Genomic DNA, 15,998 nt, shown 5'->3' with positions numbered 1-15,998 from the left:
GCCCATATTGTGTGAACAAGTGGTCAAGATATATCATAGTAGTAATATTATTTATATATAAGTATGGTATATGATTATTTTTCGCTGAACACTTCAAAGAAAATTGGCATGTATAAGATATCCAGCGCCTGCCGGCTTTGAGTGAATGAAACGTTGTTGCTTTTTCAGTAGCCATGTTTACATGAATTACGACAATGGTCCATGGCATCGCATTTCCTGCACATCGCATATATACATATACTATATATACTCATGTAAGGGCCACATCCCCACTTTGGAGGGCAAAATTTTATAAAAAATTCAGGACGTCCAGGTGGAAAGCATAGTTAGTTCTGTGGCCGCTAGATGACGCTAGCTGCTTTTTCATCGACGCCGCTCAGGCCGGACGCTGTGCTATTATTTCTTCATGTGGAGAGTTATCTTAGCTGTGTTGGCAGTGTTTCCAGTCAGATCGGTGGCACTTTGCCTCTAGAGAAGGGAGCCCTGTTTGGGTCAGTGCTGGTCAGGGACGATAGGTCGGCCTCTGAGGTCGTTTACTGCAGCACTATCTCAGTTGCGCCTCTCTTACCCTTTTACACGAGTATATAACAGCCCTTACACGAGTATATACAGTACTATGGTCGGATACAACTTAAGTCTGCAGTGAAGCCCCGCCCATGGCCTCATAACTGCCAGCCACTATTCCTCTGCGAAGCTATAAATAGTTTGTACTTCAAACTTTCTCTGTTACCTAAATAAGGTGTTAACTACAAAAATAATATTATAAGCACGTAATTTTATACGTTTTCACTCGTGGAAAGGTGAAAGCCTAACTCTTGATTGAACTGAAATAAAACGCTTGCTTCACTGCAACTATTTACTGTCAAGTTTCACTTCAGTTGGCATTGAAGTTTCATGAGTAAAACGGACTCAGCAGTGAAATGAACTGTACCATGGACTTTTGAAGAGTGAAATGTTCAGACTCCCTACACTTTGTCTATGTCTTTTGCACACCTCATCGCTTCCATCGATGAAAAGACTCTTCAAGAACAGCAGACGCTTTGGAGGTATCAAGTATGACGCCATTTTGAAAACGTCGCATAACAGCAACTTCGTTTGCTTCTGTGATTGGCTAGCAGAGTAACACAACCCCGCGCGGTCTGTGTGCCTTGGTTGCCGATTGCTGTTTTTTAAGTTGTATCCTACTATAAATGGTGGTAATGCACTAGGAAGTGAAGGAAACAGTGCCTTTGCTCTGCATTGCCACTGGTAGCTGTGACATTAAAATGATGTTTACTCAACTATGTTATGCACAAAGAAAGGTGGTAGATTGAGCTAGTTGGTATACCAATAATCTTGGTGCAAGAACGTATGGTGTGAAGCAGTAAAACAGGACAACAGACAAGGATGAGAAGCCTGACATCTAGTATGGACACAGATATGCTCAAAATGCATATAATAATGTATGTCAACAAGGACTTACCCCTGTATTCTAAAATGATCACAAACTCGAAGCTATTCCTCCCCTCCACCAAGTCGAGCACAGTGCTGTCCCTTGACAGAAAAAGGCACTATGCTTCTCAAGAATTGCTGTGAATGATAACGAAGCGCAGTGACCATTTCTGTCAATGGATGGCATGGCACTACTACCGTATTTACTCGCATAATGATCACACTTTCTTGTAAAAAAAAAAAAAAAAAAAAAAAAAAAAAAAAAAAAAAAATTGACGCAAATTCAGGGGTGCGATCATTATGCAGGTTAAATTTCCCACAAAAAGAAAAAAATTTCTTTTTCATCCTGCGTTTGTTGCGGGATGACAACAGGTCAACAAATAGGCGGCTGCCGCTATATGTAGTGCGGGACACCAAAACAAAAATAGCTGCCGGTGGAGCAAGCCGAACGCGATTTTTCTTCTCGTGAGTACATTACGTACATTGAAACAGTTTCTCCCGTATCAGTAATGAATAATATTGTTAATATCGGCAAGTTTGCGGCAATAACGTAGCCATGTCCACTTTGAGGACAGAAAAAGATGGGCACGTTTAGCTGCCAGTGACATAGGAACACAGTGTGGGCGTGCTGCGGAAACTGCGGCATTTGTCTTCACTACTATCCTAATATGGCAGGTTTCCGCTAAGGGTGGGCGAATATCTTAGTTGTGTTACAAGCGTCGGCGTATGAACGGGGTACATTTCTAACGTATCGGTGTAAACGTGGTTGCTATCATTGCCGCTCACGATTTGTTGCGTGCCCACGAGTGCAGACGGGAAGCATCTAAAGGCGCCTTTTTTGTTGTTGTTGACCCCAACTATTATAAAGCCTACACATAATAAAGGCAAGTTTAGTTGTAGCTTTTTTTTTGTCATGGAAGTGCAGAAAATGATAAAAGGGATGAAATGGGGCATCTGCTTAAGAATATTTGGTACGTGCAGACCGCTTGCTTTGTCTTGAAGAGTCGTTCGCGTAGCATTCGACAGATGGTAAGTGCGATCATTATTAGATAGACTTGGCACATGACACATCGCTTCGGCAAGTTTCGGGTGTGATCATTACACGGGAAAGAAAAAAAAATCGAATTGTGACGACAAAATTCAGGGGTGCGATCATTACGCGAGTGTGATCATTATGCGAGTAAATACGGTATCTACTTTCTTGAGTAGAGGTGGAGTGCAGTGCTGCGGAGCTACCACTTCGAAATTAAAATGACTCTGGAATCATTCTACATTTTTGCGACCCCGAAATGGAATGGTGACAGCACTTGTAGGAGTGGAATGGCAATGGAATTAAGCGCCTTTTGCCCAGAATGGAATGGGAATTACGCCTTTTTCCGAAAATAGAGCGCATTTTCGCCTATAAAGCAGTATTTTAAATGGCTTGGCTGATTACAAGCACGCTACATTTATAAGCAACGTGCCTACTGTCCTTATAGACAGAGTTGTTTCGAAGTTTGTCTCGATTCTTTGTGTAACCGTGGAACTATGCCATTGGTATCTGTCGTGCGGAACTACGGCGGCGGCATACTTCTCTAGGATGATTTTCTTTTTTTACTTCGGCGGCGCCCTCACCCCGGCCACCTGCTGTCTCCCCACCCATCACTTTGTTTTTGCTTGTGTTGCAGTCTGCAACTCGGACGCATATTCGAAAAAGTGCTTCTTCAAGTTGTGGTGCGTCGTATTGAAGCTGGTGCAATTCTTGTGTTCAGTGTAAGCTTTTGCATATGAGCTTGCGCGCCGTCTCACCTCGTATTGAACATTTGTTACCTCTTTCGTACAATGAGCGTCCTGCAACTGCGCCTCAATCATCTGAACATCTCAGGCTTGCAGATGTGCACACCTTTTATGGAAGTCCGACCTTTGAGCGTTTTTTTTTTAAGCTTACATAGTAAATTGTTTTCTTTTCTCCTGAATGCACTTTGAAGCGGCCTTCATGGGTGGTAAGAGCTGCCGCTCAATTTCTCTTCGCTTAGTGCAGTTACTGACATCTCTGCTATAAGCTGAAGTTTTTGTCCGTTAAATTATTCAACATGTATTTTTGTGATTGTATCATACGAACAATATTTTTATGGCTAAATAATATGCAGCTTTATATTAAACTACTTTACAAATTTCGCCATATTTTAAAGGAAAGTGATCACTTGCTGGCATCCGTTATAATTAGCCATTTATGTCTACATGGGTAACGAGTCAAGGGTGCCGGGAGGAGGTCTACCAGTTCTTAGCGGACAAATTAAAACTGTGATTCTATGGCTTGGTAATGATGCTCACTTCGGATGTTTATGCCATGCAGGAAATCACCTATGGACGATTTTTCAGTTTTTCACTGGCCCTATCGGAAGCACATTCCCCTTGCTCTTGCGGCAATGAAGTGCTGCACTTCAAAGAGGACCCAGACCCAAGCATCGCGGCATTTATTCACCACAATTATATGAGCAAGGTGTTCGCACATTATAACACAACCTTTCTCTCCAGTGCACACATTCAGCAAGTTTTCAGTGCTGCTGCAGATGTCTTCAAAAGAAAACAAAGGAAGACATGATCTTGGATTGTAGCGCGAAGTGAACACGGATACAGAAAGGAGCAGAGTCGCCCAACTTTCTATCCTTTTGCAAAGGAAGACAACCGAAGAAAATTTTGAAAAGCAAGAGCCAGGTCAACTTGTTCCGTTTGCTGTATTTGTGCCATGTTAATAAAAGTAGGGAGGAAAGTAATGCTAAAGCGATTACATTTTAGTAATAATTCAAGTACTCTCGTGGGGCAGGAATTGGTAACTGTAATCAATTACATTTTAGAAAGAAGTAGTTGTAATTGTAAGTGGTTATTCTTTGCTGTAATGTGTACAAGTCTGGCCCGTACCTAGTGGCCCATGTCAGCAGCCAACTTGGGACACTGAGTTGGTGCAAAAGGACAGACGGACGGACAGATGGACGGACAGATGGATAGATAGATAGATAGATAGATAGATAGATAGATAGATAGATAGATAGATAGATAGATAGATAGATAGATAGGCTCAAAACACCTGAATATAAGTAGGCAAAGAATGCTAGTCGCATTAAAACACTGGCTAACACCGCAATAAGGCCTTGCATGATCATGCCGCATGCTTGGACCATGCGCTATATACAACAAACAGTTTTTAAAGGGACACTAAAGCGAAACAATAAATCAGTTTAGACTGATGAAGCATTGTTTGAGAACCCTGCAGGCAGTCATTTCAAAAAAATAGTTTGATTATTAGATGAGAAAATAAAGGTCCAAGTATCAGTATTTGAATTTCGCGCTGAAACCCCAGCGCCGGTACGTCAGCGTGACGTCAGGGATTCCAAAGTATGTTTTCGCATTCGGGCCGCGTTGGCTGAATAAAGGTTCCCGAAACTTGCCATGTTTAATATTTGGTCCCTTTAGAACACAATGTAGTCAATCTGTACCGCTATATATAATTAGTAGGCCCTAGAAGATGCCATCAAAATCCAACACGTCACAGCCCCCAGGTGTGGGAACTTAAGTAGGCGTCGCCACCCGTATTTCGTTCTTGCGCTTTTTCTGGCTTACCAAACGTCTTATCGTTGTAAGAGTGGTGTTTTCGGTGTTGTAGAGCGGTAATTTACTGACGCAGAAGAAATTATTTTTCCCTTTAGTGTCCCTTCAACACAGCATCTACCACCGTCTCAGAAACTCACGCTGTCTGCAGCCAGTCGCTCGACCACTTGACAAGCGTGATTCAGACAGTACGGTATGCTGTTGTTACTATCCAAATCTATTTTATTTGTGGGCAGAAACCTTGTCCAGCAAACAAAGTAGTCACGCAATGTACTTACAGATAACAATTTGAATGTTTGTCAAAGTAAATAGCACAACTTATTCTGCAGCAGAACGATACCAATGCTGTTAGGATCATCATATGTTTCGTAACTATGCATTGCTGCTAAACCAGTGAGATCACATTCACGTGCAGTAGGGCCACATTCCTCAAACAAATTTTCAGAAACACACAATTGATCTCCAAGGCTGACTGTAGGCTCAAACACAAGTGCACACACCATGCTAGGTACTCCGTCTGCTTCAACGGCAGCAGAAACTCTGGCCATGGCAACTTAAATCACTTCAGTACATCTCACAGAACAGTTTCCCACGTAAAAGACCCCATGTTATGCTATTTGACAGTGTGAACGTAAAAAAATACCACCAGAAACTGCTGCTGACCATATACCATGGCATATGGCTGGCCCAAGCCAGCCTGCCAACTGCCCATAGATGGTGCGCCTATGCATATGGTGGTGTCCACGGAAATAGTCTACAATATATGGCGATTATGAAAGGTCGCACAAGTCTGCAGAATTTTTTGACAAAGCTAAATAGAAATAAAGACCAACACTTTTTACTATGCCGAACTGAAACACTGCATATTACTGAAAAAAGCTAGTATGGTTTCATGAGAACAGAAAAAAAGAGAAAGAGAAGAAAATGCTGATCCAATGCAATGTTGGGATTTGAATGACGTGAAGCTTGTTTGATTTGGTGAGGTAACAGAAGTATCGAATGACATGAGCACAGCCTCATCGCTTGTGGCTGTTAGCTGTCTGGATCACAAGGACGAATGTTGACGAGACGTATATATGCACAGAGAAGCATGGCATATACTTAAATCCACTTAAGGCTTCATAATCCTTAGGTTTCAGTGGCACATCCATTCTGTAAGATTGGCCAAGAATGGATGCACACCCAACAGCAAATACCCAGTGGCTGAAGTTCTCCCCCCCCCCCCCCCCCCCACACACACACACAAACACTCGAATCCACTTATATAACAATACTGGTTTTAACAATATATTGGACATAACAATGAGTAGCCGATGCACACGTCAACATTTTTATGTGTTCTATGGTAAAATAAACTGCTTACGACAATGCTCCCATGCCACATTCTCCATTATAACAATAAAATCTGGCTATTGGGTGTGTGCACCTAAAGAAAAAAAAAGCTAAATCCTCAAAAAATTCAAGCCCTTTTGTTACATCTGGTTTTGTGCCATAAGCGCACCACGCATGGCATACCGTCGTCATATTGTATCACACCACAAACAAATTATGGATTTCCTTAGACATATATACCTAGTGCCAAAACCTACAACTGCGATCAAAACTTCTGTTCTTTGCACACTGCTCAGCAAATTGCTTACCTGAGGGGCCAGTCTAGCAGCTGTAAGTGGATAACTACTCGAGACACCTTTGGGTTCTGCAAGACAAATTGCATTTATTAAGGGAACAAGCACAATTTCAGCGAGCATTACTGATGGTTTCAAACTCACATCACTGTTGGTGATGTTCATCATACGCTCAATGTAAAACTGTTTCTCCTTGACAGACTGTAGGCAAAGAGTAAGTGCTCCATGCTTGATCTGTTGACCTTTCTCCACAGGCCAGTAGATGTGGCTCTTCAGCTGCGTAAAATATAAAATGAATTGGCAATGCCAGAACTTCTAAAAAAAAAAAAAGCTCACCTCAAGGTTATTTTGAAGACACACTACTGTTTCTGCTTGTTGCTCCCACACCATTGCCCAAAAGTCAGAGAATGTTGCTGGCAGAGGGGCTTGAGTCAAAATGTAGCTTGGACAAAATGGTGTCAGGTCCTGAGAGTGAATTAAGAAGATTGAAACAACGCTGAGCAGCATACAAATTTTCAGTATCATTATTTTATTCTATTACACATTATATAGCATTGCATGGCTGGTGTGAGGAATTAGGGCACACGAGGAGGCTTTCATTAAGCTTCCACCTAACTACCAAGCAAACCAATTATAATTAATGCCAAGAAAAGTGTAACCAAAGTCGGCATTAATTCTTCCGCATGCAGTTCATAATTGCAATAAAGACAGTTGAAAGAAATGACCCTAATACTAAACTAGTAAGATTTAAAGCAACGACATTTCTATGACACGCATAATGCAATGGTGTGTGTGGCTTTAACATAGAGTTAGTATAACACGATAGGTAATCTGCTATTACATTGAATGCTCATGCAAACCTCAAGTAATGGATTCTCCACTATGTGAAAATGCTCAATTAGGGGTGCAGTGTGCTGCACAAAGGGGTCAGATTTTTGTGCACCGGGCAACTGGGTTTATCACACACTCTTGCAGCGAATTGGATAAGCAGCCCTAACATAGATCAGCTTTCTTGGTGTGGTTGGACCATTTTGTGCCATTGGCCCTATGCCTCTTAGCTGCACTGGCTCTCCCTACTTGCAGACCTGCACTTTCCATCAATGAGAGGTTGGCTTTCCTATGCAGCTTGGTCGCTTGGTGGAAGGTGTGACCACATTAGTGGAAAAAAGCGCAGAGAGCCACTCGTGTTAAAACCTGCAAATAATGGCATGACCACACTGGTCAGCGCCTCTACTGCTGTGGCAGTCATGTGATAGCTTTGCTCTTCGCTGCAATCTCTGCAGCTGTGATCAGCAATGGGTCTCAATGGCACTGAGATAGGGCATGGCATTACTTGCGCCACTTGCTCGTGCAAGTGAAACAGCTGCTTCTCACTGGTCTCTTTGGTCAAAAGTGCACTAGCATGCCACAAAGAATAGTCCTGGGGCTGATTAACCACTGACTAATCTTGAGTTATGGGAGCAAGTGAAACTATCAAAGCAAAAAGAACCTTAGGCAATTATTTGTAGCCGCAATCCTCTCAAAGGTGTGATTAAAATATCATCACTGCCACAAACTTTTTATTGTGATAGCAATTATACAGACACTCCAGGTGCATCTTCACCGTCGCTGTGCTATCCCATATAAAGTTTCAAGCGCAAGAAGAATAAGACGACCACACTGCATGTGAGGTGCTCGCAAGGGCAAGCATGCAAGGATGAGCCAAGGAGAGTATTGGTATTATGTGCGGTCTTTATTCTGTGCACCCAATGTTGGAGGTCTCGTGATTGAGCCTGTGCTGCACCACGGCCAAGCTAGAGGAGGAGAGCATGAGTCTTCTCCTCTAGCCCGGCCGTGCAGCCGTGCAGCCGAGCGCATATGTGACCTGTGCACTGTACGTTGAAGGTCTTCTGCTGCAGGTATTTAGGATGAAGGGCGAGCATGCAGGCTTCATGTGTGCTGTTTTCCCACGCGCCTAGTGTTGGACATCACATAATCTGAGCTTCGAATATGTGGCAAAGTTGAAATGAAGCGAGTGGCAGCATATGTTCCGTTTGGGGACAAGCATGAGCAGTCCCCACTGCTGGCGTTCCTTGTCCCACTTGCATTATGACAGTGAGTGCTTGCAACCATTGAGCGAGATCTGTTGATGTTTGTCTCTGCACCTGTGACATCAAGCCTATTAGTTAGTCCTATCTGGTCTAATGATTCCTGTAGAAATCAATGTTTTGTAGAAAATATTTGAAATCACGAAAAACAAACAGAACTTTTTTCAGAAATGTGTGTTGGTAGTGCTAATTACATAATTTGTTGAGTTTGTGCCGCAGATAAATATAGCTCCCTGAAATTTCTCAGCTCACAGTGAGGTTCGGCCTCTGTGTTCTATTTTTGGAGTGGCAGTGCGCTGCCTAATTTAGTACATAACTTCTCTAGGATGCCATAAAAATGGCCTTCTAAAAGTAATTGTGGCTGTATTTCACACCATTATGATTATGAATGAACCCTGTAATAACAGTTTCACATCAATGAAAATTGAAATAAATTGTTGACATTTACTTGTGGCATTCGTTAAATTTTCTTTCAGTTAACTTAATTAATTAATTAGTGATTGATTTGTTAAACTATCCACCAGTGAAACTTTACCCCAGCATATCAATAATGCAATTATGAGCTTTGCATTAAATTTCCTGTGCTCAATCAGCATTTTGAGGCATCAAACTCGGCGCAGAATATATGATACATTGAGCATTACAGAACCATAAGCTGCTTACAACATAACACACCGAGTTTTTGGCAGTTCATGAGAAAAACCTCTGATTCATTGCCACATACTTCAGTAATATATATTTTTTAATCCCCCCCCCCCCCCCCCGACTCTTGTCATTCAGATGCAGCTAATATAAAATTTTCACTACATTTAAAAAATTCAAACCAGAAAGAGTTAATAACAGCATATTTACTGCAATTTATATGGCCTAAACTAGGAACCTTCATGTAATGACCCGATACTACTTTGCTGTCACTACCAATTCTTCGTCTTTCGGGTGAAACTGACTTTTTGCTTATATATAGGATTTTAAGCACAATATTCTCCCTGCACACCAGCCATCAGGCAGCACTGGATGTTACAGCAGTGCAACATATATAATGGTTAACTGGTGCTGTTCCATTGGTAAGACACAATACCATTATAAGCTTCACAATAGGAAAGGTTTGCAATCTCACTTTGACAAAAGAAGCATTGATGTAGTCATCCCTCTGTGATATCATGGCAACTCTGTTGTGGTCATCTGTGATAAGAGTAAAAAAAGAGAGAATAAGTGAAGCGGCTACTTTTCTTTAATGTACACAAAACAAACTGCTGCTCCCTTACTCTTGTGATAACAATCATTTCCTCAAACAATGAATAACAACAAAGTTCTTGGCTAACTGACTGCTTAACTTTAAAGATGCGAACTTACATGGCATTACATCTGGAATGCGGTTCTTCATTGGGTAGCATCGTGCAACTGAAATTGACAGTTTCCGAGACTCCCTATCTTGAGCATCTAAGTATTCCTGAAAATTGTAAATTATGCTTTGTAAATACAGCAAAGAGGTTGCAGTCAATGTCTGTAATACACATAATTGTTCATATGCAACAAGCACCCATATTAAACACAGCTTACCTTCCACTTCTGTTCCAGGAGAGTGGGACCATTAAGGGACTTTTTTGTGAGGCCTTCAACGTACTTCTCAAAACGTTCTACCTCTGTAATAAACTTTTCCAAAGCAGCAGGGTCCGACAAAGGATCTTTACCAAACATGCGTGCATCCACAGATTTCTCCTCGACTTTGCTGCTCCGGTCTTTCCAGTTTTCACTTGAAAGCACCTGAAATGCAAAGCACAACTACAATATTCTGCGAACCATCTGCATCTTGTTCCACATCACTCTTTAGTGCATCAAAAACAAAATATATGGATTACAAAACACACACTTGCACAGCAGTGTTACAAATGCACCACTCTTTTATAAATGCTTTTGGAATAGCACTGTTAGTTGCTGAATAGCCGAACACTTCTGGAGTGGAGTTGGACTACATACATTCAGATAAAATAATTTTCAAATATGTACTGGGCTTTAAAACCAAAATGACTCAAGTGCTTTTTTCTATAGCAATAATGTGTTTAAGTGCAGCCTGAAATGTGGTTACATTGTTAGCTTTCTGGTTAATAAGGTCAAACCTAATGTATGCTCATTAAAGAGGGCTGAAGATTTGGATATACAGTGAATGCTCGTTAATTCGAACTTCAATAATTCGAATTTATGGATAATTCGAACTGTACGATTTGGTCCGGCCAAGCTCCACAGAAGTCTATGTATAAAAAAGCCCGTTAATTTGAACGCAAGAAGGTTCCGCCACAGATAATTCGAACTAGGCGCCACCGTGCCGGCGGCTTGGCGCCTGGCACACGGCCAGAGAAACGCGCCTACTGCCTACACACAAGGCTGCGTCGCCTCCGGAACGGAGAGAACGGCGAGAGAAGGCAAAATCTGGGAAAATCTAACCGGCGCAGGCTCGGCCAGAAGGTAGCGGCGGCTGCCTCCTCTCCGTTCTATGTGACCTCTGAGACTTCTTGCTCGTCGCGAACCTTGGAGGCTTTGCAAATCTTGTGTAGCTGCTAATGTGTGGCAGATGGCGCGGCAAGCACCAAAACACAGTGAATCAAGTGCGTCGCAGCTGCGCTTGCAATCAAGAACTGACGAATCAGGGCCTTCGCCACCTTCACATGTTCAGCGTCTTTGTCTTGGCAGTCTTCATCGATTGTGCACGTCTGTTTTCAGCTTAGGAGGTACCGGCCATCGCCATTCTTTGTGATGGTGTTAAGCATCGGCTAACGTTTGTTTCAGTGGACATTGGTGGTGTGACACAGTCGGGCCCAGAGCTGCGACTTGAAGATGACGGGTGCCCGTGGCACACGCCATCACTTTCTGACGCGCCAAATTTCTGACATGCCCTACTGCTTCCAAATCGCAGTGTACTGTTGTTCTCCTTCACTTTCGTTAGTTCAAACTTTTGTTAATTCGAACTGAAGCGGCTTCCCCTTGCGGTTCAAATTAACGAGCTTTTACTGTACCAGAGAATATGCAAAGGGCACGAAAATTAGATTAAATGATGAAACAAAAATATGAAGTGATGTTTCAGCTTTCAGCTACAGTAGTATTATCAGCACCAATAAACAATGCCATACAACTCTGAATAAAAATAAACAGCTTATGAATTTGCATAAACTTCTAGCACAAAAAAAAATATGCAGATCAAATTCATGTTTCGAATTTATGGGAAGCGAAGCTTAAGTAAAGCAGTTAATTAAATGCTTCACAACTCACGACAATCTGTACAATTTGTTTACTTGCATCTTATGCAACGTGTAAGGTCATGGAATGTATATGGCTAAATCAAAGATAGCAAAGTAAATAAAAAATCTGTAAAATATAATTCACCATTCTATAAACAGATTTGTGTGCTTTATAGACATATGTGAGCCGACATTATATATTCAGGTTTTATGTAGGAATGGCAGTGGGACATGCCCATTCTGAAGGATTTACCAAGAACGCATACACACTCAGTGGCACATACCGAATGCTTAAATCAAATAATTTGTTAAACTTATTTCACCAATCCATTAACCCCTTAGTCATTTTGTAAAATCAAGAAATTTCTTACCCGGAATGCTTATTTTGCTATTGCTGATTGTGAATATTCTTGTATAAAAAGCAGGTCTTTGAGGTAGACAGAAGTAACTAACTTAAAGAATAAATAAAAGTAACGTACTGAAGCTTATTGTGCACCATACTATAAAAGCACCAGCTACATGCTAGTAATCAACAAAAATTGTGGAACAAATATATACAGTGAGTTTTAATCTTTCTCACATTAGCTGCGCATGCTAACAGTGTGTTATTTTACTAAGAGAGCTTTGGCAGTGTGTGGTACAGCTCAAAACAAGGCATTACACAGAGTGACATTCCCATTGGATTCATTGACTATCATCAAAACCAGTTCATCATCTAACAACATTCAATATATTCGAACAATTCAGCAGGCGAGCTTACGGTAAGCTTCCTACAGGGTACAGCCAAGAAAGGAAACAGTGGATACTCCAACAGAATGCTGTTCATATAAATTTTAGTCCAATAGCATACAGATGCGATATTGTGCTAAGAGCTTTCCTGTTTGTCTTCTCCACCACTAACTTAGAACTGCGATCAAATTAGCGTGATCAAGGAACCCATACGGTCTCTGAAAAGTCTGTTCTTCACCTTGACTTGGTTAGTGGCCACCACTTCATCCTCAGCATCTTGCAGAGCATGCGACATGTAGGCGCAAAGGTATTTTTGCTCAATTTCCCTTACCACTTTTCTATAATAGCTCTGTGGAACTGACACAGAACTTGGACATTATGGGCACCTTTTATAGCGTCTTGAACGGCTCAGGCACCTTTAGAGTGACTTGGGTGGTAGATAATCAGTAGAACACGATGCTCATGCCCGAAAAAAAGCTTACTGCCATAACCTTTCCTGAGAAACTATTCAATTTTATGGGCAAAGGAGAAGTCGCATTTCCTCTTGTTTATTTTGGAATCCTTGTGATAGAGCCAGGTTTCATCCCCTGCCACTAGCATTCCATACTTATTCTTACTCTGCCAATTCAAAAGTTAATTAGACTGTATACATGAAATGATGTGTTAGTGTTAGACAACTAGGCTTAGAATTGCAGATGAGAGCACTGGTAATCGTAGCTTCGGTTACATATGTTTCTTATGAATGGCGACTTCAAACTATTATTACTTTCTATCCATATGCTGAGCACTGGTAATGTAAATAAAAACATGAATTGTTCACTTTTTTCTGTACACCCTATGAGCTACTTTAGCCCTTTGACTGCCAAGTTTTTTTTTTTTCAAACTGCTACACAGCCTTGGTATGTCATTGCAGCATCACAAATTTTAATGTACTTTCTGCTATTTGGGCTGTTTTGGACAGGAAAGGTTCTTGAAACTTGCCAGGTCTTGTCTTTGGTTGCTTTAAAATTCAATGTAACACTTCTTTCGTGATAAACAAATAACTGGATTCTAGCACACACTGTTAATAACAGTCATAATAGACACTGTCAATAATAGTCCAACTAAGTGGATTTTCAACCTATCTATTTCTGGATACTTTGAAAATCCACCTAATTGGACTATTATTGACAGTCTGACAATTTTTTATGGGAAAGGAGCACAGAACATCGGTACACTTTACCTGCTACACAGTTACATCAAGCATCAATTGCTGCAAATGTGAGGGTGCTGTCTTCTGTAGTTATCAGCATAGTTTTCTTGAGATGCTGACAAACCCAGTTAATTAGTTGGTTTTACTGTACAAAAACAAAGAAAGGTAACAGAAGAGGAAAGGCCGTGGGCATCACAACTGTCTCACCTGTTGGTGGACATCTGAACTGTCCTGTGGCCAAGAAAAGGAGAAAAAGAAGGAAGGAAGGACAACACTAAAGGGTGAGGAAAACAAACATACACTTTGAATAATAGTAGATACAAAAGTTCATGAAAAAGAAAGAAAACAAGAATAACTTTAAAGAAAGGAACAAACAAATAAACAGATAAATAAAATCCTGCACAGCATTAAGAAATCCCCATAGTTGTACACAAGTAAGGTCAGTGTTGCACAAGAGAGCATTTTTAGGCAGTAATATTGACATGTTTTGGCTGTAGTTTTGATGTAGGCATTGCACTGTGTATGAGTATGCATATTAACAGTGTCGCATCACTTGTCCATGGTGTACTTCCAGTCAGGAAACATGACAGCACCTATTAAAGGGCCCCTCACCAGGTCCGGCCATTTTGAGCTGACAAGCTCAGAGCATACATTGCGTGATAACGATCGTGTCTGCAAAGTATTACATTGCTACGCACCGTGGAAAGATCTGAAATTTCAAACCGAATGCCGTTTTTCTTTCTCCTCGCAGCCGCCGCGCTCCAAGCCGGAGGACAACATACTCGCGTCCCTGCACCTACGTACTCGAGTCTGCAGTGTGACGTCGTGCGTGGTGACACGTGACTTCGAGAATTATTTAAGGCACCATCTGTTATTTGTGTGATTTGTTGCTTGAATTGACAAATTGAAGTTTAGAGAAATAATAAAACACAAACGGAATGTCAGCGTGTTTTTTGCTTTACTTCGCATCGAAGCAAGAGAGATGTACTTCCGCTTCTTCTGCTTGTTCCTACGGTTGTGCGGTCACTTGCGTAGGTACCAAAACTATGCCATTTTCTACTGTGCTCCAGTGGCGTGATCATGCTCTGCGATCTGCTTGTTCTGCCTCAGTATTCGTACAGCACTGAATTACACCGCTAATCATGTTTTCTTGTGCACAGCATGCAAAATCGTGCGCTGCGCAAACAAGACAACAGTTCACGTGTGACGCCATCAGCGGAAATGCAAAGCACCGGGGGGGGAGGGGGGGGGGGAGTGAAGGCACAGCAGCCCATGACGCATGTGTCACGCTATCCTTGAGGTCTGGCATGGGAGAATGCAGGGAAGGAATTTAACTTGCGAAGGCTAGACAAGGCGAGTGGAGCGGGAGTCTCGCTATGCAGTGGAGCCCACCTGCTGAAATCAAGGGTTCGCGGCACTGAAATATTTCTATCTCGGCTATTAATGAGCAGACTTGAAAAATTTTTGCAGCAGGATGCTCCCTAGAGGTCACGTAACAACCTCCAGCGTATAACCAAAATTTGCTATGGGGCCTGGTGAGGGGCCCTTTAAAGGAACAGGTGTCCACAAGGCGCTGATATTGCCATCTTGTCCGCACTACTCGCAGCTCTTGTTTGCCAGCACAGAGAACTCCTCGTACCACTCAGTACGGTCGGTCTGGGAAGCCACAGTCCAAGCAAGAATGCACTGGCTATCTGAATTATCTGGCTAAATCTACATTGAGTGTATGGGAATGTCGAAATTTAATCCATTGCATAAGATTTAGAATAAACTGATATTGAATCAGTATTTCATGTTTTACTGTACTTGGGTATTTATAGGGTTCTACATTTTAACGTGATAGCATTAATGAGCCTGTTAAGGCCAAGATATTTACGCGCACGCCGGCGCATAACTATCTCGGAGCCCACGGAGCGGCGTGATGGCGCTCGCTTACGCTGCATCGCGGCCCATGCAAGAGGCCGCCTTTCTACCAGATAGCCCGCCTTCGTGCATAGCATTCGCCGCAAGCGTTTACCGGTAAACATTACAGTTACATACGCTGCAGTTGCTGGGAAGTGTGAGAAGCAGTCAGGGATCTTTGAATGCTATTGCATTCCACTCTTAAAGGCAA

General features: G+C 42.0%; 1 protein-coding gene across 2 annotated transcripts in view; it reads right to left on the bottom strand.

Annotated features, from left to right (window-relative positions):
* LOC126546127 (tyrosine-protein phosphatase non-receptor type 23-like) overlaps positions 1-15,998 on the bottom strand; it is an 84,963-nt gene that overhangs the window by 22,675 nt on the left and 46,290 nt on the right. The window contains exons 17-23 of one of the 2 annotated variants that reach the window (XM_050194226.3): positions 14,093-14,116; positions 10,292-10,495; positions 10,085-10,181; positions 9,849-9,913; positions 6,981-7,109; positions 6,789-6,920; positions 6,660-6,715 (exon numbers count right to left, since the gene is read on the bottom strand). In XM_050194226.3, the coding sequence (XP_050050183.1) occupies positions 6,660-6,715; positions 6,789-6,920; positions 6,981-7,109; positions 9,849-9,913; positions 10,085-10,181; positions 10,292-10,495; positions 14,093-14,116 (707 nt within the window). The remainder of the gene's footprint in view (positions 1-6,659; positions 6,716-6,788; positions 6,921-6,980; positions 7,110-9,848; positions 9,914-10,084; positions 10,182-10,291; positions 10,496-14,092; positions 14,117-15,998) is intronic. The other variant, XM_050194227.3, reaches the window with a different exon arrangement.

This window comes from Dermacentor andersoni, chromosome 1, assembly GCF_023375885.2.
Source record: "Dermacentor andersoni chromosome 1, qqDerAnde1_hic_scaffold, whole genome shotgun sequence".
In the NCBI taxonomy this organism is placed as follows: Eukaryota; Metazoa; Arthropoda; class Arachnida; order Ixodida; family Ixodidae; genus Dermacentor; species Dermacentor andersoni.
The sequence above is the reverse complement of the archived record's forward strand: the minus strand, read 5'-3'. Positions and strand labels throughout refer to the sequence as shown.